This window comes from Salmo salar, chromosome 14, assembly GCF_965601325.2.
Source record: "Salmo salar chromosome 14, fSalSal1, whole genome shotgun sequence".
Lineage (NCBI taxonomy): Eukaryota > Metazoa > Chordata > Actinopteri > Salmoniformes > Salmonidae > Salmo > Salmo salar.
Window position 1 is genome coordinate 53757109 of NC_138304.1, and position 25150 is coordinate 53782258.

General features: G+C 47.3%; 1 protein-coding gene across 1 annotated transcript in view; it reads right to left on the reverse strand.

Moving 5' to 3' along the window:
• Positions 1 to 4127: 4127 nt before the first annotated feature.
• Positions 4128 to 25150, reverse strand: part of LOC106592495 (guanine nucleotide-binding protein G(s) subunit alpha) — a 38292-nt gene continuing 17269 nt past the window's right edge. Inside the window, exons 4-6 of the mRNA XM_045694526.2 lie at positions 9681 to 9811; positions 6512 to 6579; positions 4128 to 6280 (exon numbers count right to left, since the gene is read on the reverse strand). Coding sequence (XP_045550482.2) covers positions 6134 to 6280; positions 6512 to 6579; positions 9681 to 9811 — 346 coding nt within the window. The 3' untranslated portion in view covers positions 4128 to 6133. The remainder of the gene's footprint in view (positions 6281 to 6511; positions 6580 to 9680; positions 9812 to 25150) is intronic.

Sequence of the window (25150 nt, forward strand, 5' to 3'; positions counted from 1 at the left end):
GTCTCAAGGCTTAAAAATCCTCCTTTAACCCGTCTCCTCCCCTTCATCTACACTGATTGAAGTGGATTTAACAAGTGACCTCAATAAGGGATCAAATCTTTCACCTGGGTTCAGTCTATGTCATGGAAAGAGCAGGTGTTCCTAATGTTTTGTCCACTCAGTGTAGGTTTGTAATGTATAAATATTTACCGTATACAGGTATGTATACTGACCGTACATCTCCTACGTACACACATAATTAAACATGAATACTTTGTACATATATATTTATATAGACATATACATGTACATTCAATGTATAAAAGGTAACACACACCAACGTACAGTACACACTCGCTCTTCATCATCATCATCATTCACACAATACGACTCTGTGAGTCTATCTTCCTTATATGCACACACACACACACACACACGCACACGCACACACACACATATACACACACACACACACCGAAAAAGAGTTGGGCTCCTATTCAAAAACAGTGTCCAGATTGCAATTTGGACACTTTTCAATGAACTGCCAATGTGTTTTTCCATTAAAGCTGTGGAAGAATCTCACATTTTTTGGGATAAGATGGGAGAGGAAAAGGCATGTGGTTTGTGTCCCCAATGGTAGCCTACTCCCTGTGTAGTGCTATAGGGCCCCTTTGGGCCCCTGGTCAAAAGTATATAGGGAATAGGCTGCCAACAGGGTTCAATTACAGTGCCAATAGGATGCCGACAGGATTCAATTACAGTGCCAATAGGCTGCCAATAGGGTTCAATTACAGTGCCAATAGGCTGCCAATAGGGTTCAATTACAGTGCCAATAGGCTGCCAATAGGGTTCAATTACAGTGCCAATAGGCTGCCAATAGGGTTCAATTACAGTGCCAATAGGCTGCCAATAGGGTTCAATTACAGTGCCAATAGGCTGCCAATAGGGTTCAATTACAGTGCCAATAGGCTGCCAATAGGGTTCAATTACAGTGCCAATAGGCTGCCAATAGGGTTCAATTACAGTGCCAATAGGCTGCCAATAGGATTCAATTACAGTGCCAATAGGCTGCCAATAGGGTTCAATTACAGTGCCAATAGGCTGCCAATAGGGTTCAATTACAGTGCCAATAGGCTGCCAATAGGGTTCAATTACAGTGCCAATAGGCTGCCAACAGGGTTCAATTACAGTGCCAATAGGCTGCCAATAGGGACGCAAGTCATGGCGTTCATTCGCTGCAATGTCTCATCTTCTCCTCGCAGCTCGGCGGTTCATTTGCATAATATATTCAGGGTTCTATTTTTTATTTGTTTTGCTAAATAGCATTTCCTTTTTATTATAAAGCAGAAACCCTGTAAAGAGAAAGTGGTGTCTCTACAACACCACAGTCAGAGAGTCGTCGTCTCACCAGTCTGATCTGTCACTGCAGTCAGAGAGTCGTCGTCTCACCGAGAGTCGTCGTCTCACCAGTCTGATCTGTCACTGCAGTCAGAGAGTCGTCGTCTCACCAGTCTGATCTGTCACTGCAGTCAGAGAGTCGTCGTCTCACCGAGAGTCGTCGTCTCACCAGTCTGATCTGTCACTGCAGTCAGAGAGTCGTCGTCTCACCAGTCTGATCTGTCACCGCAGTCAGAGAGTCGTCTCACCAGTCTGATCTGTCACCGCAGTCAGAGAGTCGTCTCACCAGTCTGATCTGTCACCGCAGTCAGAGAGTCGTCTCACCAGTCTGATCTGTCACCACAGTCAGAGAGTCGTCTCACCAGTCTGATCTGTCACCACAGCCAGAGTCGTCGTCTCACCAGTCTGATCTGTCACCGCAGTCAGAGAGTCGTCTCACCAGTCTGATCTGTCACCGCAGTCAGAGAGTCGTCTCACCAGTCTGATCTGTCACCACAGCCAGAGAGTCGTCTCACCAGTCTGATCTGTCACCGCAGTCAGAGAGTCGTCTCACCAGTCTGATCTGTCACCGCAGTCGGAGAGTTGTCTCACCAGTCTGATCTGTCACCGCAGTCAGAGAGTCGTCTCACCAGTCTGATCTGACACCGCAGTCAGAGAGTCGTCGTCTCACCAGTCTGATCTGACACCGCAGTCAGAGAGTCGTCTCACCAGTCTGATCTGACACCGCAGTCAGAGAGTCGTCGTCTCACCAGTCTGATCTGACACCGCAGTCGGAGAGTCGTCTCACCAGTCTGATCTGTCACCGCAGTCAGAGAGTCGTCTCACCAGTCTGATCTGTCACCGCAGTCGGAGAGTTGTCTCACCAGTCTGATCTGTCACCGCAGTCAGAGAGTCGTCTCACCAGTCTGATCTGACACCGCAGTCAGAGAGTCGTCGTCTCACCAGTCTGATCTGACACCGCAGTCAGAGAGTCGTCTCACCAGTCTGATCTGACACCGCAGTCAGAGAGTCGTCGTCTCACCAGTCTGATCTGACACCGCAGTCGGAGAGTCGTCTCACCAGTCTGATCTGTCACCGCAGTCAGAGAGTCGTCTCACCAGTCTGATCTGTCACCACAGCCAGAGAGTCGTCTCACCAGTCTGATCTGACACCGCAGTCAGAGAGTCGTCGTCTCACCAGTCTGATCTGTCACCGCAGTCAGAGAGTCGTCTCACCAGTCTGATCTGTCACCGCAGTCAGAGAGTCGTCGTCTCACCAGTCTGATCTGTCACCGCAGTCGGAGAGTCGTCTCACCAGTCTGATCTGACACCGCAGTCGGAGAGTCGTCTCACCAGTCTGATCTGTCACCGCTGCATGTGCTTCTATAGACAGGGTTGTTGACATCAAGCTTTAGAGCGCAGGTCAAGGGGTCAGAAAACAAACATCCCAGCTTAATGAACAGGTACAGCCATAATCAAGGCACAAAGATCTACAAGTATATTTGTTTTTCATTCAATAAAGTAGTTGTACAAAATAATATTACATTTGACAGTCTGTACAGGATAAATCAAGAAGCCTTGTTCAGTTCAGTCTGTCCCCTCCCGTCCCCCCTCCGTCTGTCCCCTCCCATCCCCCCTCTGTCTGTCCCCTCCCGTCCCCCCTCCGTCTGTCCCCTCCCGTCCCCCCTCCGTCTGTCCCCTCCCGTCCCCCCTCTGTCTGTCCCCTCCCGTCCCCCCTCTGTCTGTCTCCGCCCGCCCCTCTGTCTGTCCCCACCCGTCCCCCCTCCGTCTGTCCCCTCCCGTCCCCCCTCCGTCTGTCCCCTCCCGTCCCCCCTCTGTCTGTCCCCTCCCGTCCCCCCTCTGTCTGTCCCCTCTGTCTGTCCCCTCCCGTCCCCCCTCTGTCTGTCCCCTCCCGTCCCCCCTCCGTCTGTCCCCTCCCGTCCCCCCTCCGTCTGTCCCCTCCCGTCCCCCCTCCGTCTGTCCCCTCCCGTCCCCCCTCCGTCTGTCCCCTCCCGTCCCCCCTCTGTCTGTCCCCTCCCGTCCCCCCTCCGTCTGTCCCCTCCCGTCCCCCCTCTGTCTGTCCCCTCCCGTCCCCCCTCCGTCTGTCCCCTCCCGTCCCCCCTCAGTCTGTCCCCTCCCGTCCCCCCTCCGTCTGTCCCCTCCCGTCCCCCCTCTGTCTGTCCCCTCCCGTCCCCCCTCCGTCTGTCCCCTCCCGTCCCCCCTCTGTCTGTCCCCTCCCGTCCCCCCTCCGTCTGTCCCCTCCCGTCCCCCCTCCGTCTGTCCCCTCCCGTCCCCCCTCAGTCTGTCCCCTCCCGTCCCCCCTCTGTCTGTCCCCTCCCGTCCCCCCTCCGTCTGTCCCCTCCCGTCCCCCCTCCGTCTGTCCCCTCCCGTCCCCCCTCAGTCTGTCCCCTCCCGTCCCCCCTCCGTCTGTTCCCTCCCGTCCCCCCTCTGTCTGTCCCCTCCCGTCCCCCCTCCGTCTGTCCCCTCCCGTCCCCCCTCCGTCTGTCCCCTCCCGTCCCCCCTCCGTCTGTCCCCTCCCGTCCCCCCTCCGTCTGTCCCCTCCCGTCCCCCCTCCGTCTGTCCCCTCCCGTCCCCCCTCAGTCTGTCCCCTCCCGTCCCCCCTCCGTCTGTTCCCTCCCGTCCCCCCTCTGTCTGTCCCCTCCCGTCCCCCCTCCGTCTGTTCCCTCCCGTCCCCCCTCCGTCTGTCCCCTCCCGTCCCCCCTCCGTCTGTCCCCTCCCGTCCCCCCTCCGTCTGTCCCCTCCCGTCCCCCCTCAGTCATAGATCTTCTAAGCTAAAACGATTGTTGGTCAACGTGTCGGGTAGTTGTTCCTTCCAGGACGGCGTCACGCCAGGCAGAAAGCAGCGACGGGAGATAAGTTGCAGAGGGCTTAGTCCCATTCCTTTCTTCATTTATTAGTTCGTTCATCTGTTCATTCCATCGTTTCCTTCCTGGCTCCCAGTTCTCTCTCTCTCTCTCTCTCTCTCTCTCTCTCTCTCTCTCTCTCTCTCTCTCTCTCTCTCTCTCTCTCTCTCTCTCTCTCTGCTCTGTATCAGTCCTTTAGGGTCTCAAACAACAGGAGGCCTGAGTCTCTCCATCCCTCAGTCGACCTGCAACACTGGTACTGTGTAAGACAGAGTATTAAATATTGTGATGCTACATTGTGTTTATACTTCCTCAACAAAAAAGGTATTAAGCAAAGTGCATTTTCTGTTCTTCTTCCTCCTCTTCTTCCTCCCTCTCTCTGTCCGTTATCACTCTTTCTTCGGAAGGGATTGGGGGACAGGTGACACACACACACACACACACACACACACACACACACACACACACACACACACACACACACATTGATCCACACACCACCCAGCCAGTCAGTCAGTCAGTCCAGTACACACCACCACCTCCCACCCAGCCAGCCAGCCAGCTAGTCAGTCAGCCAGCTAGTCAGCCAGTCAGTCAGTCAGTCAGTCCAGTACACACCACCACCTCCCGCCCAGCCAGCTAGTCAGCCAGCCAGTCAGTCCACTAGTCCAATCCAACAACATGTCCCAACAGTGCAGGAGGTGGAGGAGGAAGCCTCAGGCTTTAGTGGAATGACAAATCAAGGCAGAAAAGCAACAACTTCCCTTCCATTCCTTCATGTCTGTAGAAAGGAGGAATGACTCAGTCTCCGAACAAGAGGAAGAGGATGACACCTCAGTCAGTCTCCGATCAAGAGGAAGAGGATGACACCTCAGTCAGTCTCCGATCAAGAGGAAGAGGATGACACCTCAGTCAGTCTCCGAACAAGAGGAAGAGGATGACACCTCAGTCAGTCTCCGAACAAGAGGAAGAGGATGACACCTCAGTCAGTCTCCGAACAAGAGGAAGAGGATGACACCTCAGTCAGTCTCCGATCAAGAGGAAGAGGATGACACCTCAGTCAGTCTCCGATCAAGAGGAAGAGGATGACACCTCAGTCAGTCTCCGAACAAGAGGAAGAGGATGACACCTCAGTCAGTCTCCGAACAAGAGGAAGAGGATGACACCTCAGTCAGTCTCCGATCAAGAGGAAGAGGATGACACCTCAGTCAGTCTCCGATCAAGAGGAAGAGGATGACACCTCAGTCAGTCTCCGATCAAGAGGAAGAGGATGACACCTCAGTCAGTCTCCGAACAAGAGGAAGAGGATGACACCTCAGTCAGTCTCCGAACAAGAGGAAGAGGATGACACCTCAGTCAGTCTCCGAACAAGAGGAAGAGGATGACACCTCAGTCAGTCTCCGAACAAGAGGAAGAGGATGACACCTCAGTCAGTCTCCGATCAAGAGGAAGAGGATGACACCTCAGTCAGTCTCCGATCAAGAGGAAGAGGATGACACCTCAGTCAGTCTCCGAACAAGAGGAAGAGGATGACACCTCAGTCAGTCTCCGATCAAGAGGAAGAGGATGACACCTCAGTCAGTCTCCGAACAAGAGGAAGAGGATGACACCTCAGTCAGTCTCCGAACAAGAGGAAGAGGATGACACCTCAGTCAGTCTCCGATCAAGAGGAAGAGGATGACACCTCAGTCAGTCTCCGAACAAGAGGAAGAGGATGACACCTCAGTAGTACTTTGTAGTCGCCATCAGGGCAGAGGGTGGGGTTGAAGGGAGCAGGTCAGTTTTTAGGGTTGAGGATTCAAAATGTTTGAATAAAATCCCAGAAGGCTTGATGGGTGTGTGTGTGTGTGTGTGTGTGTGTGTGTGTGTGTGTGTGTGTGTGTGTGTGTGTGTGTGTGTGTGTACGTCATCCCTTCACAAGAGTTCGTACTGCCTCAGATGCATCCTCTGAATGATATCTCGACAGTCGTTGAAGACCCTCCTGATGTTCTCCGTGTCCACAGCACAGGTGAAGTGTGGGTAGCAGTAGTGTCTACCATCTCCGCTGGCTGTGCTGATCCTCTGAGGAGAGGGCGAGAGGTGAGAGGGCATGTTTGATTACATCAGGCCCAGGGTTACCGACAAGAGTATTAAAACAGGTGCTAAAAAAAGGGACTTTTAAAAGCTACAGTCTGTGATTGGTACATCACATTAATGTTTGGACATTTTGAACAAAACGGCAGCCAATTTTTTTTTTAAATTTAAATCCCAGATTGTAGGTTTAAACATGAATTAGTAATACTGAATACTTACCAGGAACTCGTCTCGGATGAAAAACTTAGCTCTAGTCACTTTGGGGTCTTCACCAGGTTCAGGAGTTGCTGTGGAACACAAACAGACAGAAACACACTTCAGGTTCAACTGCCTGATAAACAAGAGACGACATCCAATGAGTTCAAACTTTAGTTCAAATAGGTACCTACCTTCGTTTGGTATGGTGTAGTATGGTGGAGTATGGTGGAGTATGGTGTAGTACGGTGGAGCATGGTGCAGCATGGTGGAGTATGACGTAGTATGGCGGGTATGGTGGAGTATGGTGTAGTATGGCATAGTATGGGGTGGTGTGGTGGAGTACGGTGTAGTATGGTGTGGTGTAGTAGGGTGTAGTATGGTGTAGTATGGTGCGGTGGAGTATGGTGTGGTGTAGTATGGTGTGGTGGAGTATGGTGTGGTGTGGTGTGGTGGAGTATGGTGTAGTATGGTGTGGTGTAGTATGGTGTGGTGTAGTATGGTGTAGTATGGTGTGGTGGAGTATGGTGTGGTGGAGTATGGTGTGGTGTGGTGGAGTATGGTGTAGTATGGTGTGGTGTAGCATGGTGTGGTGTGGTGGAGTATGGTGGGTGTAGTATGGTGGAGTGAGCATGGTGTGATGGAGTGTGGTGTAGTATGGTGGAGTATGGTGTAGTATGGTGTGGTATGGTGTAGTATGGTTTGGTATAGGGGGGTATGGTGTAGTATGGTGTGGTATGGTGAAGTATGGTGTAGTATGGTGGAGTATGGTGTGGTGGAGTATGGTGTAGTGAGCATACTGTGGTGTGGTGAGCATGGTGTGGTGTAGTGTAGTGAACATGGTGAGGTGTAGTGAGCATACTGTGGTGTGGTGAGCATGGTGTGGTGTGGTGTAGTGAGCATGGTGTGGTATGGTGTGGTGAGCATGGTGTGGTGTGGTGTATGAGCATGGTGTGGTGAGCATGGTGTGGTGTGGTGTGGTGAGCATGGTGTGGTATGGTGTAGTGAGCATGGTGTGGTGTGGTGAGGTGTGGTGAGCATGGTGTGGTGTGGTGTGGTGAGCATGGTGTGGTGTGGTGTGGTGAGCATGGTGTGGTGTGGTGTAGTGAGCGTGGTGTGGTGAGCATGGTGAGCATGGTGTGGTGTGGTGTGGTGAGCATGGTGTGGTGTGGTGAGGTGTGGTGAGCATGGTGTGGTGTGGTGTGATGAGCATGGTGTGGTGTGATGAGCATGGTGTGGTGTGGTGTGGTGAGCATGGTGTGGTGTTATGTGGTGAGCACGGTGTGGTATGGTGTAGTGAGCATACTGTGGTGTGGTGAGCATGGTGTGGTGTAGTTTAGTGAGCATGGTGAGGTGTAGTGAGCATACTGTGGTGTGGTGAGCATGGTGTGGTGTGGTGTAGTGAGCATGGTGTGGTATGGTGTGGTGAGCATGGTGTGGTGTATGAGCATGGTGCAGTGTGGTGTATGAGCATGGTGTGGTATGGTGTAGTGAGCATGGTGTGGTGTGGTGTGGTGAGGTGTGGTGAGCATGGTGTGGTGTGGTGAGCATGGTGTGGTGTGGTGTAGTGAGCATGGTGTGGTGTGGTGAGCATGGTGTGGTGTAGTGAGCATGGTGTGGTGAGGGGTGGTGTGGTGAGGGGTGGTGAGATGTGGTGTGGTGAGGGGTGGTGTGGTGAGGGGTGGTGAGATGTGGTGTGGTGAGATGTGGTATGGTGAGGGGTGGTGTAATGTGGTGAGGGGTGGTGAGGTGAGGGATGGTGTGGTGTGGTAAGGGGTAAGGGGTGGTGTGGTGTGGTGAGGTGAGGGATGGTGTGGTGTGGTGTGGTAAGGGGTGGTGTGGTGTGGTGAGGGGTGGAGTGGTGAGGGGTGGCATGGTGAGGGGTGGCGTGGTGAGTTGTGGTGAGGTGTAATGTCTTAAGTGGTGAGGGGTGGTGTGGTAAGGGGTGGTGAGATGTGGTGAGGTGGCGTGGTGAGGGGTGGTAAGGGGTGGTGTGGTGAGATGTGGTAAGGGGTGGTGTGGTGTGGTAAGGGGAGGTGAGGTGGCGTGGTGAGGGGTGGTGAGATGTGGTGAGGGGTGGAGGTGTGGTGGGGGGATGGTGTGGTAAGGGGTGGAGAAGTGAGGTGTGGTGAGGGGTGGTGAGGGATGGAGAGGTGAGTGGGGGTGAGGGATGGTGTGGTGAGGGATGGAGGGGTGGAGGGGGATGGTGTGGTGAGGGGTGATCTGGTGATGGTGAGGGGTAGTGAGGGGTGGTAAGGTGAGGTGAGGGGTGGAGAGGGATGGTGTGGTGAGGGGTGGCGTGGTGTAATGTGGTGAGGGGTGGTGTGGTGTAATGTGGTGTGGGATGGTGTGGTGTGGTATGGGGTGGTGTGGTATGGTGAGGGGTGGTGTGGTGTAATGTGGTGAGGGGTGGTGTGGTGTGGTAAGGGGTGGTGTGGGGTGGTGAGATGTGGTAAGGGGTGGTGAGGGGTGGAGGTGTGGTGAGGGATGGTGTGGTAAGGGGTGGAGAAGTGAGGTGTGGTGAGGGGTGGTGAGGGATGGAGAGGTGAGTGGGGGGAGGGATGGTGTGGTGAGGGATGGTGTGGTGAGGGATGGAGGGGTGGAGGTGTGGAGGGGGATGGTGTGGTGAGGGGTGGTGAGGGGTGATCTGGTGATGGGTGGTGAGGGGTAGTGAGGGGTGGTAAGGTGAGGTGAGGCGTGGTGAGGGATGGTGTGGTGAGGGGTGGCGTGGTGTAATGTGGTGAGGGGTGGTGTGGTGTAATGTGGTGTGGGATGGTGTGGTGAGGGGTGGGGTGGCGTGGTGTAATGTGGTGAGGGGTGGTGTGGTGTGGTGAGGGGTGGTGTGATGTGGTGTGGTGAGGTGTGGTGTGGTAAGGGGTGGTGTGGTGAGGGGTGGTGTAATGTGGTGAGGGGTGGTGTGGTTTCATGTGGTGTGGGTTAATGTGATGTGGGATGGTGTGGGTTAATGTGATGTGGTGTGGGATGGTGTGGGTTAATGTGATGTGGTGTGGGATGGTGTGGGTTAATGTGATGTGGTGTAGGATGGTGTGGTTTTATGTGGTGTGGTGTGGGATAGTGTGGTTTCATGTGGTGTGGGGTGGTGAGCTGCCTACCTTCATTTGGTATGGTGTAGTACTGTAGTGTGGGATGGTGTGGTGTGGGGTGGTGTGGTGTGGGGTGGTGAGCTGCCTACCTTCATTTGGTATGGTGTAGCGAGCATATTCAGGGAAGTAGTCTTGAATTTTGGATTTTCCAGCTAATACTTTCTCAGCCAACATGTCCTGCTTGTTCAGAAACAAGATGACCGATATAGTGCGTAACCACCTGGAGATTAACAACAAACAAACAAACAATAACAAATATGTCAGGTCCAGGATAAAGATAACTATTTTCTACATTGTATAATAACAGTGAAGACATTAAAACTATGAAATAACGCATATGGAATCCTGTAGTAACCAAAACAATGTTCAACAAATCAAAATATATTTTATATTTTGAGATTCTTCAAAGTAGCCACCCTTTGCCTTCATGACAGCTTTGCACACGCTAAGCATTCTCTCCACCAGCTGCATGATGTAGTCACCTGGAATGCATTTCAATTAACAGGTGTGCCTTGTTAAAAGTCAATTTGTAGAATTTCTTACCTTCTTAATGCGTTTGAGACAATCAGTTGCGCTGTATACAGAAGATAGCCCAATTTGGTAAAAGACCAAGTCCATATTATGGCAAGAACAGCTCAAATAAGCAAAGAGAAACGACAGTCCATCATTACTTTAAGACATGAAGGTCAGTCAATCTGGAACATTTCAAGAACTTTGAAAGTTTCTTCAAGTGCAGTCGCAAAAACCATCCAGCACTATGATGAAACTGGCTCTCATGAGGACCGCCACAGGAAAGGAAGACCCAGAGTTACCTCTGCTACAGAGGATAAGTTCATTAGAGTTACCAGCCTCAGAAATTGCAGCCCAAATAAATGCTTCACAGGAAACTGCGTGAATCAGGCCTTCATGGTCGAATTGCTGCAAAGAAACCACTACTAAAGGACACCAATAAGAAGAAGAGACTTGCTTGGAGCAAGAAACACGAGCAATGGACATTAGACCGGTGGAAATCTGTCCTTTGGTCTGATGAGCCAAATAAGAGATTTTTGGTTCCAACCGCTGTGTCTTTGTAAGACGCAGAGTAGGTGAACGGATGATCTCCGCATGTGTGGTTCCACCGTGAAGCATGGAGGAGGAGGTGTGATGGTTTGGGGGTGCTTTGCTGGTGACACTCAGTGATTTATTTAGAATTCAAGGCAGACAACCAGCATGGCTCCCATAGCATTCTTCAGCGATACGCCATCCCATCTGGTTTGGGCTTAGTCCCACTATCATTTGTTTTTCAACAGGACAATGACCCAACACACCTCCAGGCTGTGTAAGGGCTATTTGACCAAGAAGGAGAGTGATGGATTGCTGCATCAGATGACCTGGCCTCCACAATCACCCAACCTCAACCCAATTGAGATGGTTTGGGATGAGTTGGACCGCAGAGTGAAAGAAAAGCAGCCAACAAGTGCTCAGCATATGTGGGAACTCCTTCAAGACAGTTGGAAAAGCATAGGTGTGTCCAAACTTTTGACTGGTACTGTACGTCAGTTCTAGCATAAAAAGTTGGCTGTGTAAGATTCAGGGGCATATTCGGTAACTTTCAATTATTCTGTAGATTCTAAAGCTGTACTGTTTTGCATCGTTTATGTCTTTAGTCTCACTCCGTGGGCTTTATTTTAACAAACCTAATGTGATGGTAAACTAAAGTGCCACAGAATGCTGCAGCAGCCCGCCTACAGTGGTCCCCTTAAAAGGATGGAACCACTGTAAGTCAAGGTGTGCTGCAGTATGACACGACTTTTAAAGGAGGGTGTGTCAGAAATATTTGTTGCTATTTTCACAGCCATTATTATGGGTGTAATAGTTAGGGGGAGTGATGAGCTCTACAGCAGAGTCTCACAACTCAATCGCTGGTTGAAAACTGTTTTCTGCCCCTCCCAAAAGATAGAATTTGTAGATAATTGGCCCTCTTTCTGGGACTCACCCACAAACAGGACCAAGCCTGGCCTGTTGAGGAGTGACGGACTCCATCCTAGCTGGAGGGGTGCTCTCATCTTATCTACGAACATAGACAGGGCTCTAACTCCTCTAGCTCCACAATGAAATAGGGTGCAGGCCAGGCAGCAGGCTGTTAGCCAGCCTGCCAGCTTAGTGGAGTCTGCCACTAGCACAGTCAGCGTAGTCAGCTCAGCTTTCCCCATTGAGACCGTGTCTGTGCCTCGATCTAGGTTGGGCAAAATTAAAAATGGCGGTGTTCGCTTTAGCAATCTCACTAGTATAAAGACCTCCTCCATTCCTGCCATTATTGAAAGAGATTGTGATACCTCACATCTCAAAATTGGGTTACTTAATGTTAGATCCCTCACTTCCAAGGCAGTTATAGTCAATGAACTAATCACTGATAATAATCTTGATGTGATTGGCCTGACTGAAACATGGCTTAAGCCTGATAAATTTACTGTGTTAAATGAGGCCTCACCCCCTGGTTACATTAGTGACCATACCCCCCGTGCATCCGGCAAAGGCGGAGGTGTTGCTAACATTTACGATAGCAAATTTCAATTTACAAAAAAAAAAACAACAATGACGTTTTCGTCTTTTGAGCTTCTAGTCATGAAATCTATGCAGCCTACTCACTCACTTTTTATAGCTACTGTTTATAGGCCTCCTGGGCCATATGCAGTGTTCCTCACTGAGTTCCCTGAATTCCTATCGGATCTTGTAGTCATAGCAGATAATATTCTAATTTTTGGTGACTTTAACATTCACATGGAAAAGTCCACAGACCCACTCCAAAAGGCTTTCGGAGCCATTATCGACTCAGTGGGTTTTGTCCAACATGTCTCTGGACCTACTCACTGCCACAGTCATACTCTGGACCTAGTTTTGTCCCATGGAATAAATGTTGTGGATCTAAATGTTTTTCCTCATAATCCTGGACTATCGGACCACCATTTTATTACGTTTGCAATTGCAACAAATAATCTGCTCAGACCCCAACCAAGGAGCATTAAAAGTCGTGCTATAAATTCTCAGACAACCCAAAGATTCCTTGATGCCCTTCCAGACTGCCTCTGCCTACCCAAGGACGTCAGAGGACAAAAATCAGTTAACCACCTAACCGAGGAACTCAATTTAACCTTGCGCAATACCCTAGATGCAGTTGCACCCCTAAAAACTAAAAACATCTGTCATAAGAAACTAGCTCCCTGGTATACAGAAAATACACGAGCTCTGAAGCAAGCTTCCAGAAAATTGGAACGGAAATGGCGCCACACCAAACTGGAAGTCTTCCGACTAGCTTGGAAAGACAGTACCGTGCAGTATCGAAGAGCCCTTACTGCTGCTCGATCATCCTATTTTTCCAACTTAATTGAGGGAAATAAGAACAATCCGAAATTTCTTTTTGATACTGTCGCAAAGCTAACTAAAAAGCAGCCTTCGCAAATGGAGGATGGCTTTCACTTCAGCAGTAATACATTTATGAACTTCTTTGAGGAAAAGATCATGATCATTAGAAAGCAAATTACAGACTCCTCTTTAAATCTGGGTATTCCTCCAAAGCTCCATTGTCCTGAGTCTGCACAACTCTGCCAGGACCTATGATCAAGGGAGATACTAAAGTGTTTTAGTACTATATCTCTTGACGCAATGATGAAAATAATCATGGCCTCCAAACCCTCAAGCTGCATACTGGACCCTATTCCAACTAAACTATTGAAAGAGCTGCTTCCTGTGCTTGGCCCTCCTATGTTGAACATAATAAACGGCTCTCTATCCACCGGATGTGTACCAAGCTCACTAAAAGTGGCAGTAATAAAGCCTCTCTTGAAAAAGCCGAATCTTGATCCAGAAATTATAAAAAACTATCGGCCTATATCGAATCTTCCATTCCTCTCAAAACATTTTGAAAAAGCTGTTGCACAGCAACTCACTGCCTTCCTGAAGACAAACAATGTATACGAAACGCTTCAGTCTGGTTTTAGACCCCATCATAGCACTGAGACTGCACTTGTGAAGGTGGTAAATGACCTTTTAATGACGTCAGACCGAGGCTCTGCATCTGTCCTCGTGCTCCTAGATCTTAGTGCCGCTTTTGATACCATCGATCACCACATTCTTTTGGAGAGATTGGAAACCCAAATTGGTCTACATGGACAAGTTCTGGCCTGGTTTAGATCTTATCTGTCGGAAAGATATCAGTTTGTCTCTGTGAATGGTTTGTCCTCTGACAAATCAATTGTAAATTTCGGTGTTCCTCAAGGTTCCGTTTTAGGACCACTATTGTTTTCACTATATATTTTACCTCTTGGGGATGTCATTCGAAAACATAATGTTAAATTTCACTGCTATGCGGACGACACACAGCTGTACATTTCAATGAAACATGGTGAAGCCCCAAAATTGCCCTCGCTAGAAGCCTGTGTTTCAGACATAAAGAAGTGGATGGCTGCAAACTTTCTACTTTTAAACTCGGACAAAACAGAGATGCTTGTTCTAGGTCCCAAGAAACAAAGAGATCTTCTGTTGAATCTGACAATTAATCTGGATGGTTGTACAGTCGTCTCAAATAAAACTGTGAAGGACCTCGGCGTTACTCTGGACCCTGATCTCTCTTTTGAAGAACATATCAAGACTGTTTCAAGGACAGCTTTTTTCCATCTACGTAACATTGCAAAAATCAGAAATTTTCTGTCCAAAAATGACGCAGAAAAATTAATCCATGCTTTTGTTACTTCTAGGCTGGACTACTGCAATGCTCTACTTTCCGGCTACCCGGATAAAGCACTAAATAAACTTCAGTTAGTGCTAAATACGGCTGCTAGAATCCTGACTAGAACCAAAAAATGTGATCATATTACTCCAGTGCTAGCCTCCCTACACTGGCTTCCTGTTAAGGCAAGGGCTGATTTCAAGGTTTTACTGCTAACCTACAAAGCATTACATGGGCTTGCTCCTACCTATCTTTCCGATTTGGTCCTGCCGTACATACCTACACGTACGCTACGGTCACAAGACGCAGGCCTCCTAATTGTCCCTAGAATTTCTAAGCAAACGGCTGGAGGTAGGGCTTTCTCCTATAGAGCTCCATTTTTATGGAATGGTCTGCCTACCAATGTGAGAGATGCAGACTCAGTCTCAACCTTTAAGTCTTTACTGAAGACTTATCTCTTCAGTAGGTCCTATGATTAAGTATAGTCTGGCCCAGGAGTGTGAAGGTGAACGGAAAGGCTGGAGCAACGAACCGCCCTTGCTGTCTCTGCCTTGCCGGTTCCCCTCTTTCCACTGGGATTCTCTGCCTCTAACCCTTTTACAGGGGCTGAGTCACTGGCCTACTGGTGTTCTTCCATGCCGTCCGTGGGAGGGTGCGTCACTTGAGTGGGTTGAGTCACTGACGTGGTCTTCCTGTCTGGGTTGGCGCCCCCCCCTTGGGTTGTGCCATGGCGGAGATCGTTGTGGGCTATACTCGGCCTTGTCTTAGGACGGTAAGTTGGTGGTTGGAGACATCCCTCTAGTGGTGTGGGGGCTGTGCTTTGGCAAAGTGGGTGGGGTTATATCCTGCCTGTTTGGCCCTGTCCGGGGGTATCATCGGATGGGGCCACAGTGTCTTCTGATCCCTCCTGTCTCAGCCTCCAGTATTTATGCTGCAGTAGTTTATGTGTCGGGGGGCTAGGGTCAGTCTGTTACATCTGGTGTATTTCTCTTGTCTTATCCGGTGTCCTGTGTGTATTTAAATATGCTCTCTCTAATTCTCTCTTTCTCTCTTTCTGTCTTTCTCTCGGAGGACCTGAGCCCTAGGACCATGCCTCAGGACTACCTGGTATGATGACTCCTTGCTGTCCCCAGTCCACCTGGCCGTGCTGCTGCTCCAGTTTCAACTGTTCTGCCTGCGGCTATGGAACCCTGACCTGTTCACCGGACGTGCTTGTTGCACCCTCGACAACTACTATGATTATTATTATTTGACCATGCTGGTCATTTATGAACATTTTAACATTTTAACATTTTGACCATGTTCTGTTATAATATCCACCCTGCACAGCCAGAAGAGGACTGGCCACCCCTCATAGCCTGGTTCCTCTCTAGGTTTCTTCCTAGGTTTTTGGCCTTTCTAGGGAGTTTTTCCTAGGGAGTTTTTCCTAGCCACCGTGCTTCTTTCACATGCTTTGCTTGCTGTTTGGGGTTTTAGGCTGGGTTTCTGTACAGCACTTTGAGAATATCAGCTGATGTACGAAGGGCTATATAAAAATAAATTTGATTTGATAATAGCTGGCAGTGGCGTGAAAAAAAAGGTTGGCTTTTAATGAATAAACAAGTTGTAGGTGTGACGAAAGCTTGGCCACTTCCATGGCTTAAGAGGGTTTGTTTCCAGTTCTGTAGGTTATTGACGGCATTTGCATAGTCATCTCCGATTTGTCTCGGGGCACGGAATATTCTTGTCCTTGTCCATTGTGGATCGACATTGGCTTCAACAAGTATAGATGTTTATGCGTCACACTTCTCCTCAATTTAAAATACGAGGCTTCTGTAAAGGGTATTGTATGTGTGAGGCATGTTTTCCATAAGCAAGATAAAGCCTAGGACTACCGTTGATGTGGCCTTATAGGACTGAATAATGTTTGGAGGAGCGTGTCTTTGGTAAACGGACAAGAAGCGCTCTTTGGAAATGGGGATGGATACAAGCCGAATGGAGTATGCACTACAGGTAGGCCTATGTGAATTGTGAATAATGCAATTATTAGAAGAAAATAACTTAATAATTTCTAAATAGGAGTGTCACTAGCAATGTTCCCTGTAAGCTGCGCACAGGCGCGCAGCACTTCTGGGACTGCCGGTCATTAAAAAAATCAGCCCGAGCAGAGAAGCACGAGATTGAAATTCATTTAAATGTTTTGAGTTTTCCCCTTTAGTTAATAACAGTATTAAGGTTTCCCTTTACTGTGGGAATTGTGATCGAATCAGCAAAATATTAGCCACTTTCAATGCAACATACCGAAACAAAATGAACTACGCAAGAGATTTTGTTGTAGGCAGAACGCATCAGAGTAGGATTAACAGACCGGTGTGCCGTAACCAATCATTTACATTTACATTTTAGTCATTTAGCAGACGCTCTTATCCAGAGCGACTTACAGTAGCGAATGAATACATTTCATACATTTTTTTCCCGTACTGGTCCCCCATGGAGAGCTGCAGTAGGCCTACATGCAAATAGACCATTGCCATATATGGATCTGTGCCATTCACTTTGAACTGGACTGTGTTTACAGCATGAGCGGTCGTGAGTAGATGCACTGGACTGTGTTTACAGCATGAGCGGTCGTGAGTAGATGAGCTTGTTTTTAGATCAACATGAGAGCTGCATGTAGCCACGTGTGCATATTTTGTTCATATCCTTTAGTTTAGAGGGTAGCATCATTTGTCTGATTCTCTGTAATAATGGTATAGGAATAATAATGCATTTTATTTTGTTAAGTGGTTTCTTGCATCAAACAACATAACAACATGTTTTCAGTCACTTCCTTGTCTGAAGGACAAGTGGATAAACAGGTTGATGTTAAGCCTTGCATGTTTTTTCTTCAAAAGTCTCATGGAATGTAGGCCTACATTGAACACCACACATTGGCTGCTCCTGTAGGCTGAACGATAGAACGTTATGGCATCCATTTTTTCTCCATTGTTTTTGATGGTAGGCCACTCTGGTAGGCCTGAACTATGATCAAATAGCCACAGTAGCCTACTTGACCACTGTCCGAAACTGTAACTTAAAGCGGATGCAGCCTCAGTGTTCACAGTAAACTCACGCTGGAAGTTGCACAGAATTTTCACAACGTTCAAGCTAGCGCTCAGCAGACCTGAAATTTGCACAGCGACGACATTTTTTTTAGAGGGAACATTGGTCACCTGATTGGTCATCTCATCTCTCCTTCCATGATGGACATATAGTCTACATGGAGGGGTTAATGTTCCATGATGGACATATAGTCTACATGGAGGGGTTTATGTTCCCTGATGGACATATAGTCTACATGGAGGGGTTAATGTTCCCTGATGGACATATAGTCTACATGGAGGGGTTTATGTTCCATGATGGACATATAGTCTATATGGAGGGGTTTATGTTCCATGATGGACATATAGTCTACATGGAGGGGTTAATGTTCCATGATGGACATATAGTCTACATGGAGGGGTTTATGTTCCCTGATGGACATATAGTCTACATGGAGGGGTTTATGTTCCATGATGGACATATAGTCTACATGGAGGGGTTAATGTTCCCTGATGGACATATAGTCTACATGGAGGGGTTTATGTTCCCTGATGGACATATAGTCTACATGGAGGGGTTAATGTTCCCTGATTGACATATAGTCTACATGGAGGGGTTTATGTTCCCTGATGGACATATAGTCTACATGGAGGGGTTTATGTTCCATGATGGACATATAGTCTACATGGAGGGGTTTATGTTCCATGATGGACATATAGTCTACATGGAGGGGTTTATGTTCCCTGATGGACATATAGTCTACATGGAGGGGTTAATGTTCCATGATGGACATATAGTCTACATGGAGGGGTTTATGTTCCCTGATGGACATATAGTCTACATGGAGGGGTTTATGTTCCATGATGGACATATAGTCTACATGGAGGGGGGTTTATGTTCCATGATGGACATATAGTCTACATGGAGGGGTTTATGTTCCATGATGGACATATAGTCTACATGGAGGGGTTTATGTTCCCTGATGGACATATAGTCTACATGGAGGGGTTAATGTTCCATGATGGACATATAGTCTACATGGAGGGGTTTATGTTCCATGATGGACATATAGTCTACATGGAGGGGTTTATGTTCCATGATGGACATATAGTCTACATGGAGGGGTTTATGTTCCATGATGGACATATAGTCTACATGGAGGGGTTTATGTTCCATGATGGACATATAGTCTACATGGAGGGGTTTATGTTCCCTGATGGACATATAGTCTACATGGAGGGGTTTATGTTCCATGATGGACATATAGTCTATATGGAGGGGTTTATGTTCCCTGATGGACATATAGTCTACATGGAGGGGTTTATGTTCCCTGATGGACATATAGTCTACGTGGAGGGTTTATGTTCCATGATGGACATATAGTCTACGTGGAGGGGTTAATGTTCCATGATGGACATATAGTCTACGTGGAGGGGTTTATGGTCCATGATGGACATATAGTCTACATGGAGGGGTTTATGTTCCATGATGGACATATAGTCTACATGGAGGGGTTTATGTTCCATGATGGACATATAGTCTACATGGAGGGGTTTATGTTCCCTGATGGACATATAGTCTACATGGAGGGGTTTATGGTCCATGATGGACATATAGTCTACATGGAGGGGTTATGTTCCATGATGGACATATAGTCTACATGGAGGGGTTAATGTTCCCTGATTGACATATAGTCTACATGGAGGGGTTAATGTTCCCTGATGGACATATAGTCTACATGGAGGGGTTAATGTTCCCTGATGGACATATAGTCTACATGGAGGGGTTTATGTTCCATGATGGACATATAGTCTACATGGAGGGGGGTTTATGTTCCATGATTGACATATAGTCTACATGGAGGGGTTTATGTTCCATGATGGACATATAGTCTACATGGAGGGGTTTATGTTCCATGATGGACATATAGTCTACATGGAGGGGTTTATGTTCCATGATGGACATATAGTCTACATGGAGGGGTTTATGGTCCATGATGGACATATAGTCTACATGGAGGGGTTTATGTTCCATGATGGACATATAGTCTACATGGAGGGGTTTATGTTCCATGATGGACATATAGTCTACATGGAGGGATTTATGTTCCATGATGGACATATAGTCTACATGGAGGGGTTTATGTTCCATGATGGACATATAGTCTACATGGAGGGGTTAATGTTCCATGATGGACATATAGTCTACATGGAGGGGTTTATGTTCCCTGATGGACATATAGTCTACGTGGAGGGTTTATGTTCCATGATGGACATATAGTCTACATGGAGGGGTTTATGTTCCCTGATGGACATATAGTCTACGTGGAGGGTTTATGTTCCATGATGGACATATAGTCTACATGGAGGGATTTATGTTCCATGATGGACATATAGTCTACATGGAGGGGTTTATGTTCCATGATGGACATATAGTCTACATGGAGGGGTTTTACACACATCTAAAATAATAACAGGAGATGGATAAAATAATGTAATAGCTTATGTAGATAAAAAGGGGATGTCTGCTCACTGTTTTGCTGCTGCCAAACTTGATCTTTTAATAAAGCTTTGGTGATTAAGATTTATTTCAAAGCGGTCTCAAGCACCAAACCCTTTATCAATATATATTTTTTAAACATTTATTTAACTAGGCAAGTCAGTTAAGAACAAATTCTTATTTACAATGACGACCTACACCGGCCAAACCTCGGACGACGCTGGGACCAATTGTGCTCCGCCCTATGGGACTCCCAATCACAGCCGGTTGTGATACAGCCTGGATTTCGAACCAGGGTGTCTGTAGTGATGCCTCTAGCACTGAGATGCAGTGCCTTAGACCGCTGCGCCACTCAGGAGTGGCTACTTGGTGAATGCGTTGGGCAGGAGAGGAGGCTAAGCTTGGTTGTTAATCAAATTAAACGGAATGGGAACAAAATCATTAGTTTTTTTAATGTTTCTAAATACGAGGTTTACGGGCACAAAAAGCACATCTATTTTGTTCCATGTGCATTATGGGCAAAGTGTGTCAGGGCTGGAAAAGCTGCGCTTCCGTTGTCAAAATATCCATGCCATAACCAACCACGTTACTGCTAAAACCAGATTTTGGTTGGTCTTAAATATTCCCACCAGCAGCATGTTTTTAAGGGCACACCTCAGGTATTCACACCTCAGGTATTCCCACCTCAGGTATTCCCACCTCTCCCACCTCAGGTATTCCCACCTCTCCCACCTCAGGTATTCCCACCTCAGGTATTCCCACCTCAGTGCAAGCGAGCTCATATAAAACAGGTAATTTACCAATCCTGCCGTTCGGGTTTTAAACTAGAAGAGTGACGGCTTTAACAGGTCGAAATTGCAAGCGAGCGTGCGTTTGACAATTGTGCCAGCCCGAAAATAACGCCCTTCGATTGGAAGATTGGGAGTTCGATCCCTGGTCAAGCCATATCAAAGACAAAAAATGTGACTTGATCTTCTTGGCACTCAGATTTAAAGAGATGGATTGGCTGTTCTGCTTGGCACTCAGCATTAAGGAGATGGATTGGCTGATCTGCTTGGCACTCAGCATTAAGGAGATGGATTGGCTGATCTGCTTGGCACTCAGCATTAAGGAGATGGATTGGCTGATCTGCTTGGCACTCAGCATTAAGGAGATGGATTGGCTGATCTGCTTGGCACTCAGCATTAAGGAGATGGATTGGCTGATCTGGTTGGCAGGAGACGGATTGGGGGTAAGGCCCTGTAATAGACTAGTGTCCTGTCCAGGGAGAGCACTTGTAATTCAAACAGGAGATACAAATGGAGGATCATCATTTGTGCACTCTCTCATTGCTGAGAATGCAAATTTGTAGTGTATTTGAGGTTTTAAAGGCTTCTAAAGGGGCCTCCCGAGTGGCGCAGCGGTCTAAGGTGTCACTACAGACCCGGGTTCGATCCCAGGTTGTGTCACAACCTGCTGTGACCGGGAGTCCCATAGGGCGGTGCACAACTGGCCCAGCGTCGTCCCGGGTTAGGGGAGGGTTTGGCCCGGGGGGGCTTTACTTGGCTCATTGCGCTCTAGCGACTCCTTGTGGCGGGCTGTGCGCCTGCAGGCTGACCTCGGTCGTCAGTTGAACGTGTTTCCTCCGACACATTGGTGCGGCTGGCTTCCGGGTTAAGGGGTGGGTATTAAGAAGCGTGTTTTTGTGGGTAATGTTTTGGAGGACACATGACTCGACGTTCGCCTCTCCCGAGCCCGTTGGGGAGTTACAGTGATGAAACAAGTTCGTAATTGGATATCACAAAATTGATATCTAATTGAAAATTGTCAGACTTGATTTGCCCTAACGAAAAATGTATCAACCCCTACATAAAATGTCCATTAATTACAATCAACATAACAATTCACATTTCCTGTTGCAGCAAACTGGCTCAAATTAAGATCCTACATCTGTTGGCTCCTCCCCTATGGGCCATCCTGGCTCGGACAAGGCAACTTACTTACTTTATACAGCCTGTGTTATATGGACATATGAAGGGTTATATGGACATATAAAGGGTTATATGGACATATGAAGGGTTAAATGGACATATGAAGGGTTGTATGGACTTATGAAGGGTTATATGGACATATGAAGGGTTATATGGACATATGAAGGGTTAAATGGATATATGAAGGGTTAAATGGACATATGAAGGGTTATATGGACATATAAAGGGTTAAATGGACATATAAAGGGTTAAATGGACATATAAAGGGTTAAATAGACATATGAAGGGTTATATGGACATATGAAGGGTTGTATGGACATATGAAGGGTTATATGGACATATGAAGGGTTAAATGGACATATGAAGGGTTAAATGGACATATGAAGGGTTATATGGACATATGAAGGGTTATATGGACATATGAAGGGTTAAATGGACATATGAAGGGTCATATGGACATATGAAGGGTCAAATGGACATATGAAGGGTTGTATGGACATATGAAGGGTTAAATGGACATATGAAGGGTTATATGGACATATGAAGGGTTAAATGGATATATGAAGGGTTATAATTGGACCTGTTATTCCAAATACTGTGGAAGATGGTCCAGGGTTAGGGTTATATCAGTATTTATAAACTGGGTGGTTCGAGTTCTGCATGCTGATTGAAAGACAGCCGTGGTATATCAGACCGTATACCACGGGTACGACAAAACGTTTATTTTTACTGCTCTAATTACGTTGGTATCCAGTTTATAATAACAATAAGGCGATGCGTCGTGCCTAAGAACAGCCCTTAAGCCGTGGTATATTGGCCACATACCACACCCCCTCGTGCCTTATTGCTTAAATATCGTTCTAAACAGACCTGTCATTCCAGATATGGTGAAAGAAATCCAGGTTTAGAGGGTTAGGGTTATATCAGTAGATGTACAGTACTGGTCAAAAGTTTGGACACACCTACTCATTCAAGGGTTTTTCTTTATTTGTACTGTTTTCTACATTGTAGAATAATAGTGAAGACATCAAAACTATGAAATAACACACATGGAATCATGTAGTAACCAAAAAGTGTTAAATCAAAATATATTTAAAATAGCCACCCTTTGCCTTGATGACAGCTTTGTACTCTCTTCACATTCTCTCAACCAGCTTCACCTGGAATGCTTTTCCAACAGTCTTGAAGGACTTCCCACATATGCTGAGCACTTGTTGGCTGCTTTTCTTTCACTCTGCGGTCCAACTCATCCCAAACCATCTCAATTGGGTTGAGGTTGGGTGATTGTGGAGGCCAGGTCATCTGATGCAGCACTCCATCACTCTCCTTCTTGGTCAAATAGCCCTTACACAGACTGGAGCTGTGTTGGGTCATTGTCCTGTTGAAAAACAAATGATAGTCCCACTAAGCCTAAACCAGATGGGATGGCGTATCACTATAGAATGCTGTGGTAGCCATGCTGGTTAAGTGTGCCTTGAATTCTAAATAAATCACAGACAGTGTCACCAGCAAAGCACCCCCTCCTCCATGCTTCACGGTGGGAACCACACATGCGGAGATCATCCGTTCACCCACACCGCGTCTCACCAAAACACGGAGGTTGGAACCAAAAATCTCTAATTTGGACTCATCAGACCAAAGCACAAATTTCCACCAGTCTAATTTCCATTGCTTGTGTTTCTTGGCCCAAGCAAGTCTCTCATTTGTATTGGTGTCCTTTAGTAGTGGTTTCTTTGCAACAATTCGACCATGAAGGCCTGATTTACGCAGTCTCCTCTGAACAGTTGATGTTGAGATGTGTCTGTTACTTGAACTCTGAAGCATTTATTTGGGCTGCAATTTCTGAGGCTGGTAACACTAATGAACTTATCCTCTGCAGCAGAGATAACTCCGCGTCTTCCATTCCTGTGGCGGTCCTCATGAGAGCCAGTTTCATTATAGTGCTTGATGGTTTTTGCATCTGCACTTGAAGAAACTTTCAAAGTTCTTGAAAAGTTCTTGAAATGTTCCATATAGATTGACCTTCATTTCTTAATTAAAGTAATGATGGACTGTTGTTTCTCTTTGCTTATTTGAGCTGTTCTTGACATAATATGAACTTGGTCTTTTTTTGTTGTTGAATATTTTATTTTAGCATTTTCCGATTAAGAACGTTCAAAACAAAAATGAGAAGATATTAGACAACAATATAACAAAGTGACAATAACCGTACAAGACAACAGACAAGTGTAAAATGCAATAAAATAAAAAATATATGTATATACAAAAAAACATATAATCAAAAAAACAATAAAATCACAAAATCATTTTAGACCCAAGCCACGTCCTGTACCCGGACTTTAAACTACTCCCCTCTGGGTGCAGGTATAGGGCACCCCTCAGCAGGAAAAACACAACTAGAAAATCATTTGTGCCAGGTGTGATATCCCTCCTAAATAGCTCAGGCTAATGTTCCTATCCACCCAGTAAGGCCAGCAGTCTAATGTTCCTATCCACCCAGTAAGGCCAGCAGGCTAATGTTCCTATAGACCCAGTAAGGCCAGCAGGCTAATGTTCCTATCCACCCAGTAAGACCAGCAGGCTAATGTTCCTATCCATCCAGTAAGGCCAGCAGGCTAATGTTCCTATCCACCCAGTAAGGCCAGCAGGCTAATGTTCCTATAGACCCAGTAAGGCCAGCAGGCTAATGTTCCTATCCACCCAGTAAGGCCAGCAGGCTAATGTTCCTATAGACCCAGTAAGGCCAGCAGGCTAATGTTCCTATCCACCCAGTAAGACCAGCAGGCTAATGTTCCTATCCATCCAGTAAGGCCAGCAGGCTAATGTTCCTATCCACCCAGTAAGGCCAGCAGGCTAATGTTCCTATAGACCCAGTAAGGCCAGCAGGCTAATGTTCCTATAGACCCAGTAAGGCCAGCAGGCTAATGTTCCTATAGACCCAGTAAGGCCAGCAGGCTAATGTTCCTATCCATCCAGTAAGGCCAGCAGGCTAATGTTCCTATCCACCCAGTAAGGCCAGCAGGCTAATGTTCCTATAGACTCAGTAAGGCCAGCAGGCTAATGTTCCTATCCATCCATCCAGTAAGGCCAGCAGGCTAATGTTCCTATAGACCCAGTAAGGCCAGCAGGCTAATGTTCCTATCCACCCAGTAAGGCCAGCAGGCTAATGTTCCTATCCACCCAGTAAGGCCAGCAGGCTAATGTTCCTATAGACCCAGTAAGGCCAGCAGGCTAATGTTCCTATAGACCCAGTAAGGCCAGCAGGCTAATGTTCCTATCCATCCAGTAAGGCCAGCAGGCTAATGTTCCTATAGACTCAGTAAGG